General features: G+C 35.1%; 1 protein-coding gene across 2 annotated transcripts in view; it reads right to left on the bottom strand.

Moving 5' to 3' along the window:
* Window positions 1-11,199, bottom strand: part of LOC132547972 (receptor-type tyrosine-protein phosphatase eta-like) — a 30,428-nt gene extending 19,229 nt beyond the window's left edge. For both annotated transcript variants that reach the window (XM_060211787.1, XM_060211788.1), the window contains exons 1-3: window positions 11,126-11,199; window positions 3,035-3,206; window positions 1,258-1,524 (exon numbers count right to left, since the gene is read on the bottom strand). In XM_060211787.1, coding sequence (XP_060067770.1) covers window positions 1,258-1,524; window positions 3,035-3,206; window positions 11,126-11,173 — 487 coding nt within the window. In that variant the 5' untranslated portion in view covers window positions 11,174-11,199. The remainder of the gene's footprint in view (window positions 1-1,257; window positions 1,525-3,034; window positions 3,207-11,125) is intronic.
* Between the last annotated feature and the right edge of the window lie 4,719 nt (window positions 11,200-15,918).

Raw genomic sequence — 15,918 nt, 5'->3', positions numbered from 1 at the left:
AATATCACACTGACGAATATCTTGCATATCGACCTCAATATCACACTGACGAATATCGCACACATCGACATCAATATCACACTGACGAACACATCGACCTCAATATTACACTGACGAACACATCGACCTCAATATCACACTGACGAATATCGTACACATTGCCCTCAATATCCCACTAACGAATATCGTACACATCGACCTCAATATCACACTGATGTTATCATAAACATTAACATCACTATCACACTAACGATTATCGTAAATATTGACCTCAATATCACACTTACAAATATCGTACACATCGACCTCAATATCCCACTGACGAATATCGTACACATCGACCTCAATATCACACTGACGAACACATCGACCTCAATATCCCACTGACGAATATCGTACACATCGACCTCAATATTACACTGACGAACACATCGACCTCAATATCACACTGACGAATATCGTACACATCGACCTCAATATCACACTGACGAATATCGTACACATCGACCTCAATATCACAATGACGAATATCGTACACATCAACCTCAATTTTACACTGACGAACACATTGACCTCAATATCACACTGACGAATATCGTACACATCAACCTCAATATCACACTGACGAACACATCGACCTCAATATAACACTGACGAATATCGTACACATCGACCTCAATATCACACTGACGAATATCGTACACATCGACCTCAATATCACACTGACGAATATCGTACACATCGACCTCAATATCACAATGACGAATATCGTACACATCAACCTCAATTTTACACTGACGAACACATTGACCTCAATATCACACTGACGAATATCGTACACATCAACCTCAATATCACACTGACGAACACATCGACCTCAATATAACACTGACGAATATCGTACACATCGACCTCAATATCACACTGACGAATATCGTACACATTGACCTTGATATCGCAGTAATTAGTAAGAAATGTATATTCACAATATCGCACAAAGGAGTTTTGAACACACTGACCTCATTACCTCACTAACAGGTATGAAACACATTGAAAGACCTGACAAGAAAATATATGTGATTCGACAATGAGATAATTGTGACGAACATTACAATAATCAGAGAGTCTGTGTCACCAGCATCTCTGATAGTCATGTGTCGTAATCTTTCTATACAATAGCATCATTTATGACGTGATTTGAATCGCCTGTATACAATAGGCTCGTGAATACTGGTAGCTATATAACTAAGGACTTACTAAATATTGTAGACACTTCAACTGCAGAAATTGCTATCAGACCGCCACTTAAGACTGGAGATATTGATAGATTGACTTTTTGTCCGGGTTGCGATGAATGTAGGGTAAACTCAGTCCGGTTTATGACGAACATGGACAAGTTTCCATATATGTTTGTTGTTAATTCGGAGCTGAATTTCCACGGCGGAAAGCTTTTGTAAGTCCATGTCACATTGATTGTTTTCTCGTTGACTTCAAACTTTATATTCATTGGCCTCAAGTCAGTTTCTGAAATAAAATCATAAGCGTCGTGTTCACGTGGAAATGAAATGTGTGATGTTTTGAATAAAGTGGTTGTTACATATGGGTCCTACTTTTAATGTCGCCTTAGTTACCAGTTTTTTTGTTTTGTTTTTTTTTTTATCTTTAAATAATAGCACTTAAAGACCTTTTTACTTTTTGATATGTTAGCATATATGTATATACGGCTTAAAACCATTTATTTGGCAAATCAAATTAGCACAAATATGTGTTTGTGCTATATGTGATAATCTTATTAATACTGAGTGTGATATGTTATAATGTCTTTCACTATTATAATTTTGTATGTATTTTAGATCTTTAAATAAAGTCTATTATTAATATTATTATTATTAAAAATAAGTAATACATATGTTTGCATTGATCTCCGAATAAATATTTCCTTTATCCATAATTTGCCCCTACCCCCTCCCTGGGTTTCATTGTTAATGAAAACTCTATACCAATATGTTGTCATTATCTAATTTTATGGCATGAGGTGTGTATCCTTATATTTAAAATTTATTTTGATACTAGGGGATCAAATACAGAAATAAAATTTTTAAGTGGTCGATATAAGATATTAGCAAATGATAACAACTGGTTTTCATCCAATATTTTCAGAGTAAAGAAAGCTATAGTTGTAAAATACATGGAGTTTTGATATAACGAGCTCTCTTGGTAACTTTAAAGACTTACCATGTACTAAGAATTAGTATTTTTGTTATCAATCAGTATTTGTAATTACGTGTAACAATTTTTTATATCCTTGTCATTTTTCTTCAAGTAAACTTGCCAACAAATGAAACTTATAGACTGTTTCTATGACTTTGTATATTATAGTAGAACCAGAACAACATGTTATTGGTGATATACCTTAATAATCATCGACCAAAGTTTAAATTTGATCCTTTGCTTGTTTTGATAATTTGAAAGGTGGAGCTCTGCACCTTTAACACGTATTTTATTTAATTTGTTTTAATTTGTAACTCATTCTTGTCAGAATGTTGTGAGGTAATTGTGAAGCCTTCATAAATTGCGTATAGGACCAAGAGCACCCACGTTACCATCCATAATTATAGACGTTTACTTAAGATCTGATATTTTACGCAAGCTACCTTATCTGCTGCAGTGGTGCGTATGCTACTTACGAGCTATTCTTATCGTTACACGTTTCACCTATACACCATGACTTACCTGTAGGTATAAATCATAACTGTGGGAGAAAGAGGAATTATCCGCAAACCTTCTTAATAAGACTAAGCAAAGGCAGTTTGTCTAATTCCAAGTTTGATAAATAACAGTTTGCGAAACGATAGACGGGACACGAGGAAGAACAGATATACCTTCGAAGAAATTGTTAACTTTCATTGATAGAGAATGGTTTCCAGACGTAGAGGAAAGTACAAGACTATCTGGTATAACTAATAAAGGATTAAACTGAGTTACATAACTGATGTTTATATTGATGTTTACGAGTAAAACAGAACATGTTTACCTTCAGCACACGTTAGATTTTTTATTGCAATGAACGAGACAGGACATAGACATTCCGAGTCTGCAGCTGTCTGGTTACCCGGTGTGATCGGAGTCGTGTAATTACACTGGACATGATTAACTTGTAATGGATTGGCCGTAGCTGTGCCGTTCTGGCAGGACACATTACATATCTGGAAAGAAATATCATTCTATAGAGATTCGAAGTATAATATAACGAAATAGAATAATTATTGTAGCAATGTTCTTGGAATATGAAGTAATTTCCATATTTAGCAACTCCCTGTTGAACTTATGGAAGCAAACAAGACGAGTTAACACTTGTTACATTTAATGAATCATACGTCTATCTGTTGTTCGGATTTCCATTTCATCACGGAACAAACAGCAGACGTGTGTCTTGAAATCTTAACAAAGTATGAAAACGCCGATGAGTTCTGCCTATTGCTATTGTGACTAGGCGTGATGAATGTACTTTGGAAAACTGTAAGTTTGTAACGAATGTGGTGAGGTAGGGCGAGTAACATTGTAAAATATCATACACGGAACAACAAATAACTAATATTACTGTATGATGTTTGATGAAATCCGTAAATGTTTCGGAAAAAATCTGATCGAAAGACTGATTAACCAATGAGGAAAAAACTCTGGAAAGATTCCAGAAACAGTTTACATTGGTGTGCGAGGTGGAACTTATTTATATAGATTCCATTTCAGGTATGGGTCCGAATGTCCAAATGTATTATAAAATAAACCATAGAAACCTCTATTTTAACCACACATCGCATGGTTGTCTTGGAAAGCAACTACATGTATCTCGTCCGTGATACTCGTCAATATGGAGGCCACAACTGTAGCGACTGATTTAACATGGATTACTTCCTGTAAAATCGCACAATGGCATTGAAAAAAATATTGAAAGTCTTTAATTGGTCATTTCCGCAAGAGTTTCAATACCGCGAATCTGTATTGTACTACATTACATAATAAAAGATCTACAACTTTAAAATGGTATGGATACGACGTACCACAGATAAATTTTCTGTAAATTATGACTAATTTTAATGGGTCAAATCAAAATACAGAAACGACATTCAATAAAAACATCAGTGTAGCAAGCAGAGCACCCATAAGCAATGTATAACACATCACACTAAACAGTATAACACATCATTACAATAAACAGTATAGCACATCACCCTAAAATATAAAGCACATCACACTAAACAGTATAACGCATCACCCTTAACAGTATTACACATCACACTAAACAGTATAACACATCACACTAAACAGTATAACACATCACACTAAACAGTATAGCACATCACCCTTAACTGTAAAGCACATCACACTAAACAGTATAACACATCACACTAAACAGTATAGCACATCACCCTTAACTGTAAATTACATCACACTAAACAGTATAACACATCACCCTAAACAGTATAACACATCACACTAAACAGTATAACACATCATCACAATAAACAGTATAGCACATCACCCTAAAATGTAAAGCACATCACACTAAACAGTATAACACGTCACACTAAACAGTATAACACATCACCCTAAACAGTATAACAATTCACCCTAAACTGTAAAGCACATCACACTAAACAGTATAACACATCACACTAAACAGTATAGCACACCACACTAAACAGTATAGCACATCACCCTTAACAGTATAACACATCACACTAAACAGTATAGCACATCACCCTTAACTGTAAATCACATCACACTAAACAGTATAACACATCACACTAAACAGTATAACACATCACCCTTAACAGTATAACGCATCACCCTAAACAGTATAACACATCACACTAAACAGTATAACACATCATCACCCTTAACAGTTTAACACATCACACTAAACAGTATATCACATCAAACTAAACAGTATAACACATCACCCAAAACAGTATAACACATCACGCTAAACAGTATAACAATTCACCCTAAACTGTAAAGCACATCACACTAAACAGTATAACACATCACACTAAACCGTATAACACATCACCCTAAAATGTAAAGCACATCACACTAAACAGTATAACACATCACCCTTAACAGTATAACGCATCACCCACATCACCCTAAACAGTATAACACATCACACTAAACAGTATAACACATCACACTAAACAGTATAGCACATCACCCTAAAATGTAAAGCACATCACACTAAACAGTATAACACGTCACACTAAACAGTATAACACATCACACTAAACAGTATAACAATTCACCCTAAACTGTAAAGCACATCACACTAAACAGTATAACACATCACACTAAACCGTATAACACACCACACTAAACAGTATAGCACACCACACTAAACAGTATAGCACATCACACTAAACAGTATAACACATCACACTAAACAGTATAACATATCACACTAAACCGTATAACACACCACACTAAACAGTATAGCACACCACACTAAACAGTATAGCACATCACACTAAACAGTATAACACATCACACTAAACAGTATAACATATCACCCTTAACAGTATAACACATCATCACACTAAACAGTATAGCACATCACCCTTAACAGTATAACACATCACACTAAACAGTATAACACATCACACTAAACAGTATAGCACATCACCCTTAACAGTATAACACATCACCCTTAACAGTATAACACATCACGCTAAACAGTATAACACATCACTCTAAACAGTATAAAAATTCACCCTAAACGGTATAACACACCCCCTTAACAGTATAACACATCACCCTAAACTGTAAAGCACATCACACTAAACAGTATAACACATCACACTAAACCGTAAACACATCACACTAACACATAACACATCTTAAACAGTATAACACATCACACTAAACAGTATAGCACACCACACTAAACAGTATAGCACATCACCCAAAACAATATAACACATCACCTTAAACAGTTTAGCACATCACACTAAACAGTATAACACATCATCACCCTTAACAGTTTAACACATCACACTAAACAGTATATCACATCAAACTAAACAGTATAACACATCAAACTAAACAGTATAACACATCAAACTAAACAGTTTATTACATCACCCAAAACAGTATAACACATCACCCTTAACAGTATAACACATCACCCTAAACAGTATAACACATCACGCTAAACAGTATAACACATCACGCTAAACAGTATAACACATCACCCTAAACGGTATAACACACCCCATTAACAGTATAACATATCACCCTTAACAGTATAACATATCACCCTTAACAGTATAACACATCATCACACTAAACAGTATAGCACATCACCCTTAACAGTATAACACATCACACTAAACAGTATAGCACATCACCCTTAACTGTAAATCACATCACACTAAACAGTATAACACATCACCCTTAACAGTATAACGCATCACACTAAACAGTATAACACATCAAACTAAACAGTTTATTACATCACCCAAAACAGTATAACACATCACCCTTAACAGTATAACACATCACGCTAAACAGTATAACACATCACTCTAAACAGTATAATAATTCACCCTAAACGGTATAACACACCCCCTTAACAGTATAACACATCACCCTAAACTGTAAAGCACATCACACTAAACAGTATAACACATCACACTAAACCGTATAACACATCACACTAAACAGTATAACACATCGGCTTAAACAGTATAACACATCACACTAAACAGTATAGCACACCACACTAAACAGTATAGCACATCACCCAAAACAATATAACACATCACCTTAAACAGTTTAGCACATCACACTAAACAGTATAACACATCGGCCTAAACAGTATAACACATCGGCCTAAACAGTATAACACATCACACTAAACAGTATAGCACATCACACTAAACAGTATAGCACATCAAACTAAACAGTATAACACATCACACTAAACAGTATAGCACATCACCCTAAACTGTAAAGCACATCAAACTAAACAGTATAACACATCAAACTAAACAGTTTATTACATCACCCAAAACAGTATAACACACCACCCTTAACAGTATAACACATCACGCTAAACAGTATAACAATTCACCCTAAACTGTAAAGCACATCACACTAAACAGTATAACACATCACACTAAACCGTATAACACATCACCCTAAAATGTAAAGCACATCACACTAAACAGTATAACACATCACCCTTAACAGTATAACACATCACCCTAAACAGTATAACACATTACACTAAACAGTATAGCACATCACCCTAAATATTTTTGAAGACAACCCTAAATATTGCATCAGACCTATCTAAAACCTTTTACATTTTAACAGACCAACCTTCGAAGTAAATATTGCTCTGTTTGAGTACTTACATTTTATCCGACTTAAGAACCACTCTGATTCCTCGGTAAATACATGTATGTTACACATCTATGGTGACGAAGAGTAACTAATATCATTATACGTGTATATGCTAAATACAACACAAAAATGTCATCAGAATAGTTTTTGCTTGCAGAATAAGGTGTTCCTTAAAATAGGTTTTGAATTTTTTTTTTTTTTTTTTTTTTATGTATAGTATATATATAGTAAAACTCACTTGTGTCAAACCGCTTGAATCGAATGCATCGGATGTGTCAAATGCTGTGTTCGGTCCGAATTTTTCTCTTTTCTATCTTAGTAAATAAAACACTGATGACTCGAACCCTGTTGAGTCGAATACTGCTATTAGACAAGTATACGGTAAAAACAAACGATGAAAATAGTCATTCTCGCATGTACAATGCTTTCGTTCATAGAAACATGGTTAAGTCGAACCATGGAATAAGTCGAACATTTCATCTGGGCCCCGTTGAGTTCGACTTATCCAGGTGTGTATATTTTCATATGCTCTTGTAAGGAGTTTCAATATTTCGCAACAGAAAGGAACAAAATACTAGTAGATATGTCTGTGGCCTTTACTTTTCCTTATGGTGAAATTCAAATTTCCTGACCTAGTACTATATTTGTTATCAATGGTGAAGATTTTAGGCATAAGCTAATGGCATATTCCGTTATAGATGTCAAATGTGTGATTAAAGCGAAGCAGATTATCTCTCTATATCTGTACATGCCAATGATAATGTTGGATTCTCGTCCTATTATACAGATTTAGAATAAAACCAAAGTGGCAGGCCTACCTAAATTGAGTTGTAGACCGAATTAAATATTGTTCAGAACGGAATAAACACATTTATCTTTGGTTTAAAACTTGAATCGGGGGCTTCTGGTATCAACATTAAGTTAGTACAACTTGGGTTGTACATTATCGATGCTGAAGGGGTGACGATCACTTTCGCTAAAAGGAAGGTTCCTTGTGTGACACTTTGTGTCGAATCTAGGGGTCGCGTAACAAAATACTGTACTTGCTTTGAAGTTAGGTGTCGCTCCTTTGTAATCTTAAAACATGGTTGTTGTTTTTTCCTGAAATCCACTCTACACCAATTATTTAATTTGCCTGTATCTTCAATTTTGCATGGAATGTTCCATGGGTGCAGAGAACGATAGTGATCGTAACACAGGACAGAAAATTTCTGTCTCTGAAATGATAATCTGATGTCAATATTCACATTTATTATGATTTATAGATATTTAGAGTTTTACTGAATATTGACACGAAATTATCATTTTAGAGACAGAAATTTGAAGTCTAGCGTAACTCCAGGATTATCAAGGATGGTGTGGTATTGATATTGGTGAAAGGATAACTATTATAGTATAACTTGCTTTTAAGATATTTTAGTGCTGAACAAGTAGCTCTAAAATTATCTATCTTAAAGTTTGTATGTATTAGATATTAAAGCGCAACCCTTGACTTTATCATTATATTATTTTTCAGAATATATGAAGAAATGAAGAAATTGTGTGGCTCTCTCTCTCTCTATCTCTTGTGTTATAAGCGTCAATTTCTAATGCAGATTCTAATTACTGGTATATATATATTTCTAAACTATTGATAGTCATGCCATAGCTATGACATAATGATACTTCAGCTTTGAACCCATAAGTACAAGAATAACTTAAACATTTCAATATGAATCATATATCTCCTTCATAAAGCGACAGATGGTTATCGGTTTGAATGTTAGGTGTAGATTAGGGATATTAAATAATATCGTACTTCCGGTTGCAGTTTATGTATAACTGAATAAAGTGTATGTGTTCCTAGAAAAAAGAAAACAATCTATTTATGTAAAAAAAAAAACGTTAACATATATTTAAATGATAGATGTTGACAGTTTAAGAAGATACATATAGACAAAAGACATGATATCAGGCAGAGAAAGAAAACAGTGGGTGATCATGAAGAAGGAGAGAGTAGGATTGATTTGATTAAACATTACTGCAAGAAATTAAATTAACCATCGTAATTTTTTCTTTTGGGAGAAGAAAAGATGGTGAGAGACACTGAGTAAAACAATTTGAGAGAGATGGGAAGGGGGAGAAGGGGAGGCTAAAGTAAGGATAACATGGTGAGAGACACTGAGTAAAACAATTTGAGAGAGATGGGAAGGGGGAGAAGGGGAGGCTAAAGTAAGGATAACATGGTGAGAGACACTGAGTAAAGCAATTTGAGAGAGGCTGTGAGGGGGGAGAGGGGGAGGCTAAAGTAGGGGTAACATGGTGAGAGACAATGAGTAAAGCAATTTGAGAAAATGGGGAGGGTGAGAGGGGGAAGCTCGAGTAGGGTTAACAAAGTGAGAGACACTGAGAAAAGCAATTGGAGAGAGATTGGGAGTTGGGAGGCTAGTGTAGGGGTAACATGATGAGGGACACTGAGTAAAGCAATTCGAGAGAGATGGGGAGAGGGGAAGGCTAGTGTAGAGGTAACATGGTGAGAGACACTGAGTAAAACAATTTGAGAGAGATGGGGAGGGGGGAGGGGAGGCTAAAGTAGGGGTAACATGGTGAGAGACACTGAGTAAAACAATTTGAGAGAGATGGGGAGGGGGGAGGGGAGGCTAAAGTAGGGGTAACATGGTGAGAGTCACTGAGTAAAGCAATTCGAGAGAGATGGGGAGGGGGGAGGGGAGGCTAAAGTAGGGGTAACATGGTGAGAGTCACTGAGTAAAACAATTTGAGAGAGATGGGGAGGGGGAGTTGAGGCTAAAGTAGGGGTAACATGGTGAGAGTCACTGAGTAAAACAATTTGAGAGAGATGGGGAGTGGGAGGGGGAAGGAGGGGCTAAAGTAGGGGTAACATGGTGAGAGACACTGAGTAAAACAATTTGAGAGAGATGGGGAGGGGGGAGGGAGGCTAAAGTAGGGGTAACATGGTGAGAGTCACTGAGTAAAACAATTTGAGAGAGATGGGGAGGGGGGAGGGGAGGCTAAAGTAGGGGTAACATGGTGAGAGTCACTGAGTAAAACAATTTGAGAGAGATGGGGAGGGGGAGGGGGAAGGAGGGGCTAAAGTAGGGGTAACATGGTGAGAGACACTGAGTAAAACAATTTGAGAGAGATGGGGAGGGGGGAGGGGAGGCTAAAGTAGGGGTAACATGGTGAGAGTCACTGAGTAAAACAATTTGAGAGAGATGGGGAGGGGGAGGAGGGAGGGGAGGCTAAAGTAGGGGTAACATGGTGAGAGACACTGAGTAAAACAATTTGGGAGAGATGGGGAGGTGGGGAAGGGGGGGCTAAAGTATGGGTAACATGGTGAGAGACACTGAGTAAAACAATTTGGGAGAGATGGGGAGGGGGGAGGCTAAAGTAGAGGTAACATGATGAGAGTCACTGAGTAAAACAATTTGAGAGAGATGGGGAGGGGGAGGAGGGAGGGGAGGCTAAAGTAGGGGTAACATGGTGAGAGACACTGAGTAAAACAATTTGAGAGAGATGGGGAGGGGGAGGAGGGAGGGGAGGCTAAAGTAGGGGTAACATGGTGAGAGACACTGAGTAAAACAATTTGAGAGAGATGGGGAGGGGGAGGCTAGAGTAGCGGTAACAGGGATTATAACAAACTTCCGTGATATCACAATCTGATTCCTAATTTAGTCCTACCTGTATTAAGTCAGTTACACTAGAGCTGTAGTAATATTCTTACCTTCAAGACGAAGCAGACCAGCACGATGGCCTTCATCTCTGGCGTCATTTTTTAGATCCAGTTAATTTTGCATTTTGATGAGAGCGTATGTATAATATTAACTATGTGTGTGCAGAGTCCCATACCCCCGGGAGGAAATCCGTTTTTAACATTTGTTGGTTGATTCATATTTTCGTACAACGGAGTTCAGGTCCCTATTACACGGAAACAGATCGCACGTCTCTATCAGTGTAAAGCATTGTTATCTTTATAAACGTCACATAGTACATCATTTAGTTTTTAACTCTATCGATCATTTCTAAGAAACATACCAATATTTATCTTTCCTTTTCACGTGGCAATGTTTCGTTGGTCTGAGTATCAAGATAATATAATCATCTAAACAAGAAATACAAAATATACATTGATATCTTCAAACGCTTCTTATTTACTTTATCAATAAAGCTCGAGTAAGGACAGGGAAGTGATTACTGTGCCTGATTCATGTTAGTTTAGTCAAGTGCAAGCTTTAATGTGAAACTCTTCTATAGCAAATTAAACAAAATATACACATAGTAAAGATACTTAAATATCACCAAACAAAATATACACTTAATAACGACACTTAAATATATAATAATAAGATATTTGTATATACTCTCGGCGAATGAGAACTTCTATTTAGCTCGTTAGGCTGAACGTCAGACTAATAAGCCTCATGTGCCGGGTTCGAATCCTAGCGGAAGAATTGAGATCAATAATTACTTGTTTTTACATTGGCGTTCAGTAAAGGGTTCCATAAACATATATATATATCTGCAGCTATTGATTACATACCGCATCGCGGATTTCTCGCTGCAGGTGAACGATATTTTTTACTATATCATATAGCGGCATTTCAGAAAAATATTAATATATCGTTTTGTAGATAAAAATTCTAAAATGTATGCGTCTGATTAGTAAATTTAACATTTCTCTCTTACAGATATATAATTATTTTTTTATTTTAGATGAAAATTCGCTGTGTCATTTTTTAGTTGAATCTTCCACATGAATCTCCTTTATAGTCCTACTAAAAAAAGTTTTAACAAAACGATTATTTTGACAACTTCAATGTGAAATAAAAGCAATATCACAAAAAATCTCCAAATGCCTCTGGCTATCAAATATAGTAACTTTCCAGCACATTCATACAACTTTGACAAACTTTAATTAAAAATTAGTTATTACACATTTTAGGCGAAAATGGCACATAATTTCAGTTCACGGATTTTTTTTAAGTCCCATTACTATACAGGTTAACTAACACACCATCATTATACGTGTATCGATGAGTTATTAAGGCGGACTGATGTTTATATATAGTAAATAGCTATATTGTTTTCTGAGCAAATTACATTTGATATCTCCGGAATAAAGAATTCCATGCGTAATTAAGGAAATGAATAATAAGATGTAAACGACATTTCCACTTAGTGGCAAAGCTATAACCAAAACATAGTATGTGAATATCACTGAAGTTCATTTTTATGTCTCAGTTGTTATCTTTTTATTATTTTTTATTAATTTATTTATCTATAAGCTTATCACTCTATACAGTCCCTTTGTATATATACAATGCAATTTCAAAGACATATATACAGTTTACGACTGACATTTTTAACCATTGGTGTGAATATATACTGACCAATTCACTTACAATAAATAAAACAAGACGAATCATGGGATAATTATTGAAGAAGTGCACAATGTATATGTACTATGTTGACGTTGATACTCATATGTACGATAATTTTTAACGAGATATGTGTACGATACAGACATGATTATATCAAAGACATTCACTCTTGATTTCGTTTTATCTGGGTTCAGACTGCAGAATGCGGGAATTTTAAGGAGGTAGGACGAGACGTCCATATAATACAATAATAGATATAAGAGCTGCTCTGTTAGATTTTCAGGGGGAAAATTTACGGATATAATTACGTACAATCGAAATTTATTTCATATCCCACTTTAATACAGTCAAGTGTACACATATTTATACGGATACCTATATAAGTATGTGGGAAGACACTGAGTAACTCAAGGAAGGTCTTAATTGACAATTCATTATATACCATGGATATTTATATCGCAAAGTGAATGCATAGTAACCACCACCCCCACCTCCGCTCCCCATCCGTCCAATCAGAAATGGCATGATAAAGAATGGCCATTTGTAAATTTACTATTAAAGAGAGTGTTACATGCGGTCATTTCCAAATGTCATTTTTGCTACATTGTTTCAATAATTTAAGTAAACATCGAATAATCAGTGGTACCATCTCCTTCCCAATCCGGCCTACATGATCAAACAGAGACATTCAGGTTATTTTATAGTATTTTTAAAAACGGAAGTCGAACAGAGACATCAATACACTCACAATAGATGACTTCTATAGACACTTTAAAGATCTTGCGCAAAATGAGATTGATGACGTTGACTAACATGTATCTAATATTAATATAGAGTCAGTTTATGAAGATCTTGACTCCAATATCACAATAAATGAAATTGTTAAAGCCAAACAAAAGCTGTAGTGTAGATTTAATCATAAACGAAATTTTTATTCTAGGAAAGCATATCCTAGTGCCATACCTGGAACGGCTGTTTAATGCTATTTTTAGATCTGGGTTTTTCCCTAAATCATGGTCACAAGCATTCCTGATTTTAAGAAAGGCTGTATTAACGACACTAATAATTATCGTGGTATATCACTTGTAAGCTGTTTTGATAAATTATTTACATAAATCTTGAATAATAGAATTATGACATGGGGAAAAAGAAAATTGTATAATAACAGATGCTCAGTTTGGGTTTAGAAAAGGCAGCTCAACCATTGACGCCATATTTGTTTTACAAACTTTAATTAACAAGAAATTGCATAAAAAAGAGAGACTTTACTGTTGCTTCATTGATTTTAAAAAAGCATTTGATTTTGTTAATAGAGGGAAACTGTGGAGTAAATTAATACACCAAGGTATTCGTTGAAAATTTTTAAAGTATCATCTTTGTATGAAAATGTCAAATCCTGTGTAAAATTTGAGGGTCAATTAAGCCATTGTTTCCCTAATTATACCGGTCTCTTACACGGGAAAATAATGTCACCTGTGTTGTTTTCTTTGTATGTGAATGATTTTGAAATTAACTTTATTAATGATAATTGTCCAAGTATTGAATTACAGATGCTTAACCTTTTCTTGCTAATGTATGCTGATGATATGGGTTTTTTTGCTGATAGTCCTGATGCATTACAAAACATGTTAGAATCTTTACAAAGTTACTCTAGAAAATGGGATCTGGAAGTCAACGTTGATAAAACGACAGTCATGGTTTTTTGAAACGGGGGAAATATAAGAAATAATGAAGTGTGGAAATATAATAATGAGAGCGTAGAAATTGTTGACGATTTCAAATTTTTGGGAATGTTTTTTTAATTACAATGGTAAATTTTATAAAACCCAAAAGCATTTAGCAGACCAAGGAAGAAAGGCCTTATTTTCAATATCAGCCTCTTTAAAGAACCATTGTTTGAATCTGGAAACCCAGTGCTCTGTCTTTGATACTTATATCAGCAGCATCTTAAGCTATGGTGCAGAAATATGGGGGTTTCACAAAGCTCCTGATGTAGAGAGAGTCCTTTTGAATTTCTGCAAAAAAGTTCTTAAAATCTGTAAATCTACATCCAATGATTTAGTTTATTGTGAATTGGGTAGATTACCATTAATTGTTACAAGAAAGTTAAAAGTATTCAAGTATTGGTTGAAGTTGACGAAATCGGATAATTTGATATCAAAAACTTGTTATGTTGAATGTGTCAACGAGAATGATCCGTGGATTTGTAATATTAAGAATGAGTTAACTGCCCTAGGTCTTGGTTATATTTTTGAATCGAATCTACCATTTGTTAACTCTTTTAAAATTATTGAACAGAGATTGAAAGATGTTACTAAGCAAAATATGTTGGCAAAGATAGCAGCTTCTTCAATAGGTAGACTATATCAATACCTTATAGACAGTCGTTGTATTCAGTTTTATCTCCGTAAATCTATTGAATCTAAATACAAATGTATGATAACTAAATTTAGAACGTCGTCTCATAAATTGAATATTGAAATGGGTGGACACAATAATAACATTCGCAGAAATAGGAACTGTAGCAAATGTAATTTGGGAGACATCGAGGACGAATTTCATTTCATTTTTGTATGTCCTTTTTATATTGATTTAAGGTTAAAATATATAAAGAAGTATTATCATAAGAGTCCCTCTGTTTACAAACTTGTCCAACTATTATCTGTAAATAACGTCAAAGAGTTGTCAAATCTAGGTAAATATTTGTATCTAGCCACTAAGCGGCGTAATTAATTAATTACAGCTACATGTATTTATAACTTTTGTGCTTCTGTATTATGCTGTATTGTATGCTTATAGTCACTCTCCTATAACATATATATGTACAATATATCATGTTTAGTCTGTACCTATGAGTCTTAAGACTTTTGGTGAATAAAAGAAAGAAAAAAAAGAAAAAGATCATGTATACAGCTATATATATATGTATGTTATGTGTTCAGCTCTCCCGATATGTCAGCGTGTGTGTGTGTGTGTGAGGTGGTGTGTGTGTGAGGGATGGTGTGTGAGGTGGTGTGTGTGAGCGTAAGCTACATGCATGTATTATATATTATTATATATTTATATGTAAATGTATTACTTTTGTACCTATGAGCCGTAAGGCTCCTGGCTAATAAAGAATCTGAATCTGAATCTG

This window comes from Ylistrum balloti, unplaced genomic scaffold (genome assembly GCF_031769215.1).
Source record: "Ylistrum balloti isolate Yb309-2 unplaced genomic scaffold, AGI_CSIRO_Ybal_v1 Utg369992, whole genome shotgun sequence".
In the NCBI taxonomy this organism is placed as follows: domain Eukaryota; kingdom Metazoa; phylum Mollusca; class Bivalvia; order Pectinida; family Pectinidae; genus Ylistrum; species Ylistrum balloti.
Note: the sequence above shows the minus strand (reverse complement) of the source record. Positions and strands in the feature narration are given on the sequence as shown.